Here is a 13,228-nt window from a genome sequence, read left to right as displayed (position 1 = left end):
GGGACGGTGAGCGGGGGCGCGCGAGGGGCGGGCCCCGACCCTGCGCTGCTCTGCCCCGCCTCGCCCCTCCGCGGGCCCCGGCGCAGGGTCCGTGTGGGGCAAGGAGCTCATCCCTGGAGTCGCTTCCCCCATCCGGGCGCTGGGCTCCCTCCCGGGCTGAGCCACGTGGGGCTGCGGAGCCGCTGGGAGCGCAGCCCCGCCTCTCCGCTGCCTCCCTCCACCCGGCGGCTGCTTCCAGACTCAGAACGTTTCGAAGCGTTTCGACTGGCCTCCTTTCGTTTGGCGGCTGTTTCCAAGCCCTTCATTTCGTTTCGATTTTGCTGTTTCAAGCTCAGAGCGAGTTGAAATGAAACAGGTGGCGTAGGTTCGCACAGCCTAGCTGCCTGCACGCTAGATCCCAGGGGGTCAATAGGTCTGCTTTGGTGAGTCTGTGATGGGGGTGAGCAAAGTTCCTGGCCCCAAGGCCAGATGGGGCCCATGGGAGAGTCCATTTCCCAGCAGCCCCCTGCCTGCATCCCCCTGGCCGGTTTCAATGGAGACCCCAGGAGCGGAGGAGCTATGACAGCGAAAGGCCTGGGTTTCCACAGGGACTGGCCCCAACAGCACTCGCAAGGTGCGCGGTTGGGGAAGGAGCTGCTCCGGGTCCAGGATCTTGTGGCAGTGGCAGCAATCTGCTGCCCACAGGCCCCGGGCAGGGGCATGCAGGCAGCAGATCGTGGCTTTGCTCTGGACCACGCTGTCACTGCTGCACGATCCCAGCCCTGGCCCTGGAGCAGCTCCCCACCCAGCCAATGCTGCTGGGACTGATCTCCCTGGAAACCCTGGCTCACGCTGTCATGGCTTTGCTGCTCCTGGGGTCTCCATGGAAACTGGCCACAAGGACACGGGCAGAAGCTGCTGCGAAATGAAGTCTGGCCACTGGCTGGATTTGCCATTTTGCCCACCCCTGATCTACGAGGAACAAATTTCCCTTGTTTCCATATATGAAAAGGCAGTGTTGGATTCAAACTTAATGGCGCCACAACCCTAGAACCAAACAGGCCTGATTTTAGGAGCTCTGACTCTCAATTTTTCTATATGGAAAAGGAAGGGTGATTTTATAGACACCATTGTTAAGCGCACATGTCTGCTCAGGTCTGCCCTCTGCAAAAAGTGCCAGCAAAGTACATTCAGCTAATTTGTGTTTGGGAAGAATGAAACATATTGTCTTTGCAATATTTTAAATTCAACCTCAGATATGTTTCAGTTTAATGCTAGAAATAATCAGGATTGCCAGTCTCTTCCAAATATCAAATGCACAACTGAGTTTAAAAAAAGAATAAAAGTAACCCGCTTTGATTTTGTTAAATCTGCACACTTCTGAACTGCATCCAACGCAGCATGGTTTCCTGCCAGCTCACATGCTAGGCTGTTTGCTAATCTCTGGCTCTTGCCACACAGAGTGCCCTGTAGGTGGGGAACCAAGGCTTCCCAGCTCCCTACGATGGAGCCTGGGGTCTGGAACTTGACAAGGGTCTTAGGGCTTCTGAGCGCCCAGCTTCTTGATGGAAAATTAATGTTTGCCTCCCACTTCAGTGGAGCATATCAGCATGGTTTCCCAAAAACTGTTGCATAGCGACATTCTGGGTCACCCAGCCACAGTGGCACTTCTCTATGCAAGACAAGCCTACCTTTCTGCTGCCACCATGACACAGCAGATGAACATGCACACCCAGACAGCATGGGCCCTAGAGGTGCTATGCAGAGTCATATAGTACTATATTGTTACGATTATAACAAGCCAACTGTGATCTTTTTATGGGAAAGTATGTAATAGTCAACAAAACCCGTGTCTATTTTGGTATACATATTTTTAACAGCAAGAGATTTAAAAATATGTTCAAAGCTACTTAAAAACCATACAGGAAGAAGACACCCCCCTTTACACTTGTATTACCAGTCTATGCAGCATTCAAGCAGAACTTTTTATTATTTAGCTACATATTTATAGGTATTTCACTCTTTTGTCCATTATCTTTTTTCATTTCAGGATATGGGCTATATGTTTATCCTAATAGCTTTTTCCAATATGAAGGAGAATGGAGACAAGGACAAAAACATGGTAAGGGGAGATTAGTTTTCCATATAGTACTGAAGTGAATATTTACGGTAATTTTTTTTATTTACTGCTGTAACTTGCTTAATTTTCAGAATGTCTTTACAAACATTAGTGTAAACTATAGCTGAAGCAGAGTGTGTGTGTGTGTGTGTGTGTGTGTGTGTGTGTGTGTGTGTGTGTGTGTGTGTGTGTGTGTGTGTGGTGGGAGAAACCTCCCTAAGGTTTGTTGTCTAGCTGTAATTTGATTGACAGACAATGCGGGTAAAGAAAGACAGCTGTTTATTTGCTCGAGCAAAGACCATAAAACCAGCAAAAGGCAAAATGCCCCCTCCCCCCCCAAAGGTGAGGTGATCTTTTATACTTATTACAACAAGGCAAGACTTCATGGTTAACAAAAAAAGCAATACTTGGGCGGTGCTTTTCAAATCTTTGTAACAGCATATTTCTATTAAGCTAAACTAGCACTTTTTTAAAAAGCTAAAAGTTAAGTAACAGTAACATTATAATATGTTAGCAAAACCTTACACAGTAGTAGATACTTCTCAAGGACACAACCAGTGCACCCAGAACAATGGTTTCCCTGTCTTATCTTACTTCTTGCTGTAGCTGATTTTTCAGCACACAGACACAGAGATACTTGCTGCTTTTAACTCAGAAAATGCTTAATACAGTTAAAATGATTACTTGACACAAGCAAAGGCTTAGCTATCAATCTGCCTTGTGGTTAGCTGCATTGCTAGGCCACAGGTCATGCCTTGTATTCAGCTGTAAAGCTAATACTTCTTAATAATCTAAATTATTGTTAACCTAACAGTATGCTATCAGAAAACTATTCTATTTCAGGGTAATAACAAACCTGCGCACTACATGTGTGTGTGTGTGTGTGTGTGTGTGTGTGTGTCAATGTAGCAACTGAAGCATAAACAGCAAACTATTACTATACTTTATCATAGGCAATGAAGTGTAGAAATTTGAAGGAAAAACACTGATAAATTTTTATCTGAGTTTCTCATGCCTTTAAAGAGAAAGCATGTTTGCAAAAATCCAGGTACATTATTTTATCCCTTCATACACACATACCTAATCGGATGAATATTACCATGCATTCAATAAATATTAATGTTTCATTTTTTCCAAAATTTGAAGATAATCCTAATTTCTAGTTGCCGGTTGCAAATGTAAGTGTGATTCAGATTTTTTTAGGACTGTGATGAAATGGACTCTGAAACATCTTTTTCAGACCCCATTCCTTAAAATGAAGGCCATGTTGTACCTAGTAGAACATGGCCATCTCTTACAAGTTCGCAGGCATTTTAAGGCAGTTCTCTGATATTGCAGGGAAAAGCTTTTTGGAAGGCTGATTAATTCTTTGAAGTTTTGAAAGGTTTCCATCCATTACAAAGGAATCAAAAAAAGGAAAAATGTGAAGATTTCTAGGTCATACAAATTACAACATCTTTAAACAAATTGGGCATTAAGACTGTCACTGCGGGGGTCCTCCAGGAGGGCCATGATCTCCTCAAGGCCCCTTCCTCTGTGCCAAGTCGGCCCAAGGGCACCCTCTGATTCTCTCCCGCCACGTCTTTGCTGTTAGATAAGGTTGGGAGGCTGCCTTACGTCTTCTTGGACACAGTTCATTGTGACCTCTGTCCCCTTGGACCCCCGGACCCCTTGTGGGTCTTGTCCTGCAAATGGGTGCCCTGGGCACCCTAGCCTTATGGGCTATGCGTGGCTCCAACCACCCCTTATACCACGCCCCAAGCCTCGCAGTTGGACTGGACGTTGTTCAGTCTCTTGGTCTGCTCTCACGCCCGTCTCTCGGGCCTCCTCTATACTGCCGCCCGGCTCTCGGGTCTTCTCTATACTGCCGCCCCCTCCTGGGGCTCTCTATGCCCACTCTGGGACTTCTCTGTGCTGCCGCCCTCTCTCTCTGGGGGTGCTCCATGCCCCCTCTGGGCCTTCTTAAGAACACCGCCCCTCTCTTGGGGCTCTCCCTCTAATGCTGCCCCTTTCCTGGGGCTCTCTGTGCCCACCCTGGGCCTTCCCTGTGAAGCTGCCCTTCTCCTGGGGCCTTCTGTGCCTACTCTGGGACTTCTCAGTCAAGCCACCTGTCTCTCGGGCCCACCTCGCTGCTACCCCCTTTCTCCAGGGCTCACCGCACTACTACCCCCTCTCTCCGGGGTTTACCGCAGTGCTATGCCCTCTCTCAGGGGCTCACCATGCCCGCACTGGGGCTTCAGTAGTGCCCCCTCTCTGGGCTCGCCACGCCCACACTGGGGCTTCTCACTAGTGCCCCCTCTCTGGGGCTGGGGTCTATGCCTCCTGCACGCCGCGCCCTTACTGGTGCTGGGATCCCCACGCTACGCTGGGTCCCACACGAGGCCTCCTCCAACCCCTAATAGCCTCACCCAAGCCACCAGTGTAATAAATAACAACAAAGCAAAACACAAGCCTCTTGGCTACAACTTAGCCATAAGCCACCCGGCTATAACAACATTGCTCGGACATCTTCGAGCTGCCATCCTTTACTCTGCTTGAGGAGTACCTGCAGTTCTCACATCTTAACTCCAGGAGCTCCTGCTCCTGCCCCTCTGGCTGCTGGCAGGGAACTACTAGCCTGGCCTCAGCCCCTGGGCCTTATGAGGGCCAGGCCCTGCCCCTTCCAGTCAGCTGACCTCCTGGTTGCCCCTGGCAACCCACAGCTGTGCTCCTTATTCCCTGCCAGGGCTCTGTCCCTGGTGGTTTCCCCTCTCTAGGAGCAGGGCACCTCAGTGCTCTGTGACAAAGACGTTCCAGATTTGGCTAACATGCTTGAAAATCATAGGCTCACTGACTTTAGTTCTGGAGTATAAGAAATATGCTCTATAGCTAGAGAAATACAGGCCTTACTCTCTGCCGTATTCTTGCAAGCCAAGTCCTGAAGGAAAAGCTGCATGGAGTATCCATCACAAGGAGCTCAACTTACCTAGAATTATAACAGGAGAAAGGGCTTTTTTCTGAGTATTGTCTTTTCTCACATACAACACGCCCCCAAATAAAATATGCATCTTGTTTTCAAAAGGCAGAACGAAGAACAAAAGATCTTTCTTGAGAGTCCCTGAAGAGGGGGAGGGAAGGGAAGGGAAGGGGAGCAGGAGAGAGAGAAAGTGTCCATAGTCAGCAGCTTGGGGAGTCTTGCCTACAGTCCATGCAGCTTTACTTTCATTTTGCCCTGGTAGAGACTTAAGTGACAGAAACTGCTGTTATCATATATCCTCAATTTTAATGTGCACTCCAATTTCTAGCAATTGAATTTTGGAAAAAGGTGCATTGTATATGCAAGAAAATATGGTATCAGTAGTCACACCCAAAGTAAAGATTTCATGAGGGTTTTTAAATAAATATATATGATATAGGATGCTGCAATGCCAACACAATAACTGAGAAACCGTCAGCCGTCACTTAGTACATCTCTTCTTATATTCTGTCAACCCCTTGGAGTTGATGCTCTCTTTTCTCCTTCCTCAGTGTCTCATGTGTGACAAGTTGTGCTCACTTGCTCAAATGAAAACATCTTCTCTTCTTCTGAGTTAGATGCACCACACATACCTCAATAGGTGATTGACTTGCCAAAAGTGTGAGAGATAAGAACATCATTGTTTAAGCTTTTTTATCATCTTAAGGAATAAGTAGCACTTGACTAGTCTCTAAAATGTGTGTTATATTTTACTATGGCAACATAACAAGACAAAAACGGCGTTTTCTTGCTTTTATCTTTAAACAAATAATGAACATTTGATGCGTAGCATCAACACCATACAGTTGCTTGCAGGCTTGCATGGAAGTAAAGTTTTTGTCTTCAAAAGCTTACAAAAGTGGAGGTGACATTTAACCTAGTAGAACTAAATGGAAAAAATATCCATTTCAGTAGGGCCAGGATTTTCCCCTATATGTAGGAGACTATTTTGCATTTATTTTTACACTTTCTTCAGGAGTCTCTTAGGTACAGTGTCAGTAAGTGCTAGGAATAGATTGAAGTTCTTCAAATACAATTACAAAACATATAATTTTATCTTCTTTTAACCGATGTGTAAATTAAATAACAGAGGGGAAGAAATTTGGTCAAAATCTCATTGTGTTATGCCCAGAGTGGAGATCAGTATTCATAGGTCCTGATTCTCCATATGCTTCTCAAACCATTATACACAGTATCTCTGAAGTCACTGTAATTTGAATTTGTTATTCAGGGAACATTTTAACTACTATATCATTTCCTAGGTCATGGCAAACTATTATTCAAGGATGGAAGTTATTATGAAGGCGAGTTTGTGGATGGTGAAATTTTGGGAAATGGATTGCGATATTGGGCATCTTCAGGTTAGCATTTTTCATCACAATACATTATGTTCATTTAATACACCTTTATCTTCTTCATTTGGTATATAATGTACAGTAAAAAAATAATGTTTTGTAATTTACCACCCTGCTTTGATGCAATTGAGTTGTTCAGGGCTTGGAGTGTAAATTCATATTTTTCAGGCTTCCCCACATAAGCAGTTTCAAGATAGTGTTAATTTTTAATTTGCTCTTAAGAGGTGCCTTTGATAGTGGGTGACAGCAGGTAGTAGTGTAAACCAGAAGCATGTGATTTCTCTCTTACATTTGATATTAAAAGTCTCAGTCCAGAAAGGATCTCCGCATAGGCAGATCTCCACACCCATATGGAGTTACGTAACTTATCAGGGCTGAAGACTGCACAGGACTAAACCCACTGGAACCATCTGTCCCCAATATCGACAGATTTTATGCCTGTTTCTTCACACAGCTTTGTCAATGGACATATACTTTGTTGGCATATTACTGCTTTTCTAGTCTTGTGTCTTACTTGAGTAGAGGTATGCTTCTCTGTAAAAAACAGCTCATGAAAAATGACATAATTTCAGCTGTAAACACGGACTAGCTAGCACGTCCAGTACTGCCCCAGGAGTTACTCTAGGAGTTGCTGTGGCTCCTTATGACTTGCTTATTGCTCTTATGGGTAAGTCAATGACTTCCTCCACATTCACCTAACCTGTAATGATTGGCAATCTTTGGTCAGTATGGAAAGGACAGGTATCACGTTTATGCAATAAATAGATCAGTTATATTAAAATATATAGTTATATATCATCATGTAGGCATATACACACTGGGAAATTAATTGTACAGAATTGTATTTTTAGCACTAGGCTTCTGATTTCCCAGGCTTCAATATAGAAGATTTGAATGACTACATGCCATCAAAAAGCTGTTAAGTTGACTATGAAATTAAAGTACTTTTTATACATTCCTTAACCATAAAAGAACATATTATGAATCTTTTTTTAACACATCACTGACATCTTTTAAGGTGCTTCAGTTTTAAAGACCTGAAGGAATATGGATTATAATTCATTAGTTTTAAGATAAAGATCTAATGAACAGGTTTCTTCTTCATTAGACTGTACTGATAATAAAAAGAACGTATTAATTATTCACTTTATGTCTTTTAAAATGCCTTCTACTACTGCTGTGCAAGTAAGTACAATAGGAACCATTATTAGTGTACTTTCACCTTAAAAATTACAAAACTGCATTTGACAAAGGTGTTGTTTCTGCTTCTTTTTTAATTTTACTTTCTCATGTGTCTAATTCAAGGAAACAGTTACTCAGGTCAGTTCATGTTAGGAGAGCTCCATGGACATGGAGTCATGCAATACAGAGATGGTGGGAAATATGAAGGAGAATTCTCCTGTGGAATGAGAGAAGGTACGTTAGAATCTCTGAGCAAGCTTTGATTAAAATTCGTTCTAATGTTACTGAAGTCCTGATAATTGCTATTACTAAAGAAGTGCCTATAAACCAACCTAGAACAGGCCATTGTTCTAGGCATCAGACAAACGCAGCGTAGTCTACTTTCTTTGGTTCCAGCAGAGGCATGTAATTTGTTCCCCTGACTTAAATAGGACTATGCACATGCTTAATGTTGGGCATGTAATTAAGCATTTTTCTGTGAGTGACTTACGACTTATTTGGTATTGGAGTCAGCACCTTCAGTGTTTGTCTCTCCTTGACTTTTATGAAGAATGTTTCAAGCATAGCAAACTTCATTTAAAAATCATTTAGGAAAGGTTATATTATATTTTAGGTTTTTTTGAGAGGTTAAGAACCAATGTAACTTGTCTGATTGGAGGCCTGCAGGGAAGGCCCTACAAGAAAAGGCTAAGGGACCTTAACCTCTTCACCCTCTCCAAGAGAAGGCTGAGAGGGGACCTTGTGGCAGCGTACAAATTCATAAGGAGAGAGCAACATGAAGTAGGCAATGATCTGTTTACCAGGGCACGTCCTGGAACAACAGGAACAATGGCCATAAGCTACTGGAGAGTAGGTTTAGACTGGACATTAGAAAAAAGTTCTTTGCAGTCAGGGTTGCCAGGATTTGGAATGGGCTTCCAAGGGAGGTGGTGCTCACCCCATCCTTGGGGGTCTTCAAGAGGAGACTGGACAGGCACCTGGCTGAGATCATATGATCCCAGGTTTGGTGACCCTTTTCTTGCCTGCCAGGGGCAGCAGGTCAGACTAAATGGCCCACTGAGGTCCCTTCTTACCCTAGAATCTATGAATCTATGTAACCCGAACTGGAAAGCCCATTCGTATGTTTATTCATCTAGATATAGGTGGCATCACAAACTTTGCAGAAAAACCTATTTATAAGAGATTTTAAGGCCAGATCATACAATTAGTTACCCAAGTGAATAATTCTACACATTTAGTCATGCAGTTATTCTCACTGATACCTAGCTGCTCTCCTTTGTAAGTATTTGTTGAATGGGGTCCATTGAATATTCATATTTTTGGAGCTGCTGCCATTTACTGGAGGTTGCCCAGTCACTCGATTTCAGTGAAAATAATTGCAATGTGTAAAATCAAGCATGTGTATCTTTGCCTATTAGATTGGAACTTTAGTTTGTACAGTACCTAGTACATTTTGAATGCTGTTGAAATTTAATAAATTGGATAAATAATATCCAACCTGATTTCTACATCAGCAAAGTTGGGAAAAGCTTTGTATAGTTTAAGTCCCAACCAATTTTTTGGATTTTCTCAGACTAGTATCGAATGGATGTGCCGTCCATTTGAAATGGGATTTTTTTTTCTTGTGTATTTGGGGAAAAAAAATTAAAACCCACAGACGTGGCTTCTGAGTTGTCAAGGGATTTTAATACAAGCAAATGAGAGGGTATTTCCTGCCTCTGACCGTGACATTTTGGTGGTAGTTGTGCTGAGGGATGGAGGAGGGTGGGTGTTAGGCCCTACTGTCATCCTTGTGTTAGGGATGAGAGGGGAGGGTGTTTGTCTTTTTTAAATGTCAACTGTTCATATCCTATTTCTTTTTTGTTCAGGATATGGGTTACTGGTTGACAGTGATGGACAAATTTATCAAGGATCTTTCCACAAAAATAAGAAGCATGGAGGAGGTAAAATGACCTTCAAGTAAGTTTTATGTTTCTGGCTTTGGTAGCCTGTTGCTCTTTTTTCAGAATATGGCAATGTACCATTCAAGGTTTTGATAAATGAACAAAAACTTAGTAACCTTCTTAGGTTAAAACTCACCCCATTGTGTCAACATCTACCAGTTCACCTGTTGTGGTATAAAAAATTACACTTTGATTTGGATCTTTCTTGGTACTGGCAGTCCTTCAATATGAGGTTAACAGTAGGATCTTACTGGAGATCATATACTTGCCTCTTATTTTCTGAATCTTGTTATATTTGTGTTAAAATTCAGACTCTTAATGCCATGTTTTGTATTTTGTTGTGCTTATTTTATTCAGTCAAAAACAGGAAAAAAACTTTGGAAATTTGAGATTTTAGACAATTTTGAAAATACATTTGTTGGATCCATTTGAAGTCAGTGCCCATTGCCCTGATAACAAATAATTATACATAGATTATTAAAAAATTCCATGCAGGTTCATACACTATGAAAACTTGTGTGAGGTTTAAAACTTTATTTCTGTCTCTTCTGAGGTGTATTGCTCGGACTTCCTGGGAACAGAAGCAGGGCATCATTTTGATCAATATGGTACAAAGTCTGTGTATTACTTAGATGCTGGAACATGGATACCAAGGCCACATGTACTACTAACAATCCTAAAATATATCCTTAAGAAATATATAATCTGCTAATCTAAGTTAAATAAATTGAAATAAAATGAATTCCTGAGAGAGATGGATTTATCCTAAAGCAGTTGCTTTTGCAATTACTTATAAGTCTTGCTTGTTTTTCTATTTTATTCCCTTCAGCTGTGCCCATAACAGAACTAGGCCAGTCTCTGGGGCTAGCTCCAGAGGCGCATTATTCAGGCACATTTGTTTGTAGATGAAAATCTTTAAAAAGTGCAATGATCTAAATACAATATATTTAAAATGAAGGCCACTCTGAAAAGTCAAACATGATTTTTTGTTAATGATATTCTTCAGGAAATACTAAGCTAAGCTTTTTTGGTCAGAATTTTAAGTTCTGCTCTTTTATTTGCAGAAATTCTATAAGCCTTTGACTTTGTGGAGCCAAGAGATAGTTCAGCAACCAGATTAATTTACACTTTAGACATGATCTGTAGCCCTCTGAAATCACTAAAAGTCTTACCAGAGACTCCAGTGGATTTTGGATTAGGTTCTGTGCCTATGTTTTGCACTCTGTGAAGCTTGGCACGCCTCCCTAATTGCACTATGCATGGCCAATACTGACCATATACCTATGCATATATAAGTACACAAAAAATGAATAGCAATATCACAGGAGGCTTGACAGTAGAATAGCAGATGATCAATCAATTACTATGTAATAGAAAACTACAGAAGTCTCCCATTTTATGTGAGTGGTTAGAGTCTGTTAACAGGTGTCCATAGATCATCATGTTGAACTTGTCTTGTGTCTATTGTCTTACTCTTGATTGCAAAGCTAGCTGCAGATTATCTTTTTCCTGTGACCCAAAAGTTGCTCTCCCCTTCATGCTGCTGAGTGCCTCTTTATATTAAGGGCTGTGCAGTTTCACCAGCTGTTTCATTTTCACGCTGTTTCAACTCGTTTTGAGCTCGAAACAGCAAAACCAAAATGAAACGAAGGGCTTCAAAACAGCCTTGAAACAAAACAAGGCCAGTCAAAACGTTTCAGAAGTTTCGAAACATTTCAAATTTTGGAGCAGCCCAGTGCAGGGAGGCCGGAGAGAGTCAGGACTGCACTCCGAGTGGCTCCGCAGCTCCATGTGGCTCAGCCTCACAGGGAGCGCAGCCCTGGCTCTCCCTGCCTCCTCAGCTGTGGTGTGGGGCCAGGGCAAATCAGCTTGTGCAGAGACCTGCCCCTGCCCGATCCTGGGGTGGGTTCCTGTACCAGCTGATTTGCCCCATCCCGCCTGCTGCTGACCCCAGCCGGCAGCACCAGCCTCCTGTCATTCAGCAGGCAAATCAGGAACTTGCCCACACCCCTGGGAGGGCTGCGGGGGCTGTGCTGGACTGCTCCCACCAGCATGGGTCCCGGATCTGCCTCCCAGATCACAGGAGACTGGTGCTGCTGGCTGGGGCCAGCGGCAGCACCAATCTTCCCAGCGCTGGCTATGGGCGAAAAGTCGAAACAGCATCGAAACAGCCAGAATTTCAATGAAATGAAACAGAAGAGTGCTTTCGAAATAAAACAAACTCAAAATGAGGCACGGTTCTGTCGAAATGGAAGTCGAAGTGGAACGATGCTGTTTCGCACAGCCCTAGTTTACATGACCAGACACCAACAAAGGGAGTGAAGAAAAAAGGTCTTATACAGAACTAGTCAGTGCATATTATAATCTTTGCCCTGGTACAAAGATGGGAATGCAGGTGTGGAGAATCATCCTAGGTCCTTGGCAAATGTTCAGTTAAAGACACAATGGGATGTAATGCAGGATCCCCATAATCCTGCTTCCTGCCATGATCTCAGGCTCCCCCTGAACCAGCAAGTAGCAAGCTCCCATGGCTGGAAGCCCCATCAGCTGATCCAGGCTCCCAGCCACTGGGACACATGGTACACCCTTGAGGCTGGGAGCCCCACACTAGCCACACATTAGTTAAAGACATGATAGGAACCAGCCTCAAAGTTATTGCACATGTTTTATGTAATAACTTTGTGGTTTATTCCTTGTTCTATCGCACCATTAATTGCATTAACATCTGTCTGGGTAACGAATTAAGATGTGATTAACTGGTTAATCATGTCTTAAGTGTAATGCATGCCAGGGGCCCTAGGGGCAGTGGCATTTGAAGACTGTGAGTTTTGTCTTCTTAACTTCGTTGTGACAATGTTTATCTGCTTCATCTGTTTATGTTAATGGCTTTTCCTGCTGCTTCACAAGCCCCAGCTTTTCATGGTAGTCCGATATATTATCTGCAATGTCAAAAACCTGCTTTCTTTTAAAACTTTTCTTTTTACTTTAGGAATGGTGATAAGTATGAAGGAGACTGGATTCTGGACCAGCGACAAGGTCATGGGGAACTGCACTGTGCCGATGGAAGTGTATATGAGGTATAAAAATAAAAGTTATGAGAATTGGTAACAGTGTAACTTAGGAAAGTCCAAAGGAATCCATTTTGAATATTTATCCTATCCTCCAAGGTGTCAGGGGCTCTGATCAAGCAGGCCTGACTAAGTCAAACACTTGAGTAACCACACCTGGCCTTAATCCCTGGCTAATGTGGCTGCCCCAGTTTTCTGCACCAGATTGTCTGCTGAAAGCGACACTTACCCCTTTAAATATACCTGCAGTGTCAGGCTGTAGGCATGCCTTGAAACAGCCACAGTCTGTTCTGTTAAGCCTCATATGCACTGTTCTCCTTGGTTCTCCTGACTTCTGACTTGACTTTGGCTTTTCCTGACCCTGAGCTCGAATCTTGCTGAAATTCAGCACTGGTCTTGCTGTCTCTGGTGTTCCTTGCATCTTGATTTGGCTTGGCTTCCTAGACCCTGAACTCAGATCTTCCCTGGAATTTGGCACTGGTTCTCTGACCTCTGGCTCCTGACCTTGGTTTGTCTCTCAGATGTACCCTCTCAGCTCCCTTGAAACTTGGTCCCACACTCCCTGCTCAGGTAACCTGTGCCTGCTT

At 43.4% G+C, this 13,228-nt stretch overlaps 1 protein-coding gene across 1 annotated transcript in view; it reads left to right on the top strand.

Annotated features, from left to right (window-relative positions):
- The first annotated feature begins 1,720 nt into the window (after positions 1-1,720).
- Positions 1,721-13,228, top strand: part of MORN1 (MORN repeat containing 1) — a 170,616-nt gene continuing 159,108 nt past the window's right edge. Inside the window, exons 1-6 of the mRNA XM_014522951.2 lie at positions 1,721-1,805; positions 2,030-2,101; positions 6,356-6,454; positions 7,754-7,864; positions 9,499-9,589; positions 12,563-12,650. Of these exons, the coding sequence (XP_014378437.2) occupies positions 1,721-1,805; positions 2,030-2,101; positions 6,356-6,454; positions 7,754-7,864; positions 9,499-9,589; positions 12,563-12,650 (546 nt within the window). The remainder of the gene's footprint in view (positions 1,806-2,029; positions 2,102-6,355; positions 6,455-7,753; positions 7,865-9,498; positions 9,590-12,562; positions 12,651-13,228) is intronic.

Source organism: Alligator sinensis, unplaced genomic scaffold (genome assembly GCF_000455745.1).
Source record: "Alligator sinensis unplaced genomic scaffold, ASM45574v1 scaffold366_1, whole genome shotgun sequence".
Taxonomy (NCBI): Eukaryota; Metazoa; Chordata; order Crocodylia; family Alligatoridae; genus Alligator; species Alligator sinensis.
Note: the sequence above shows the minus strand (reverse complement) of the source record. Positions and strands in the feature narration are given on the sequence as shown.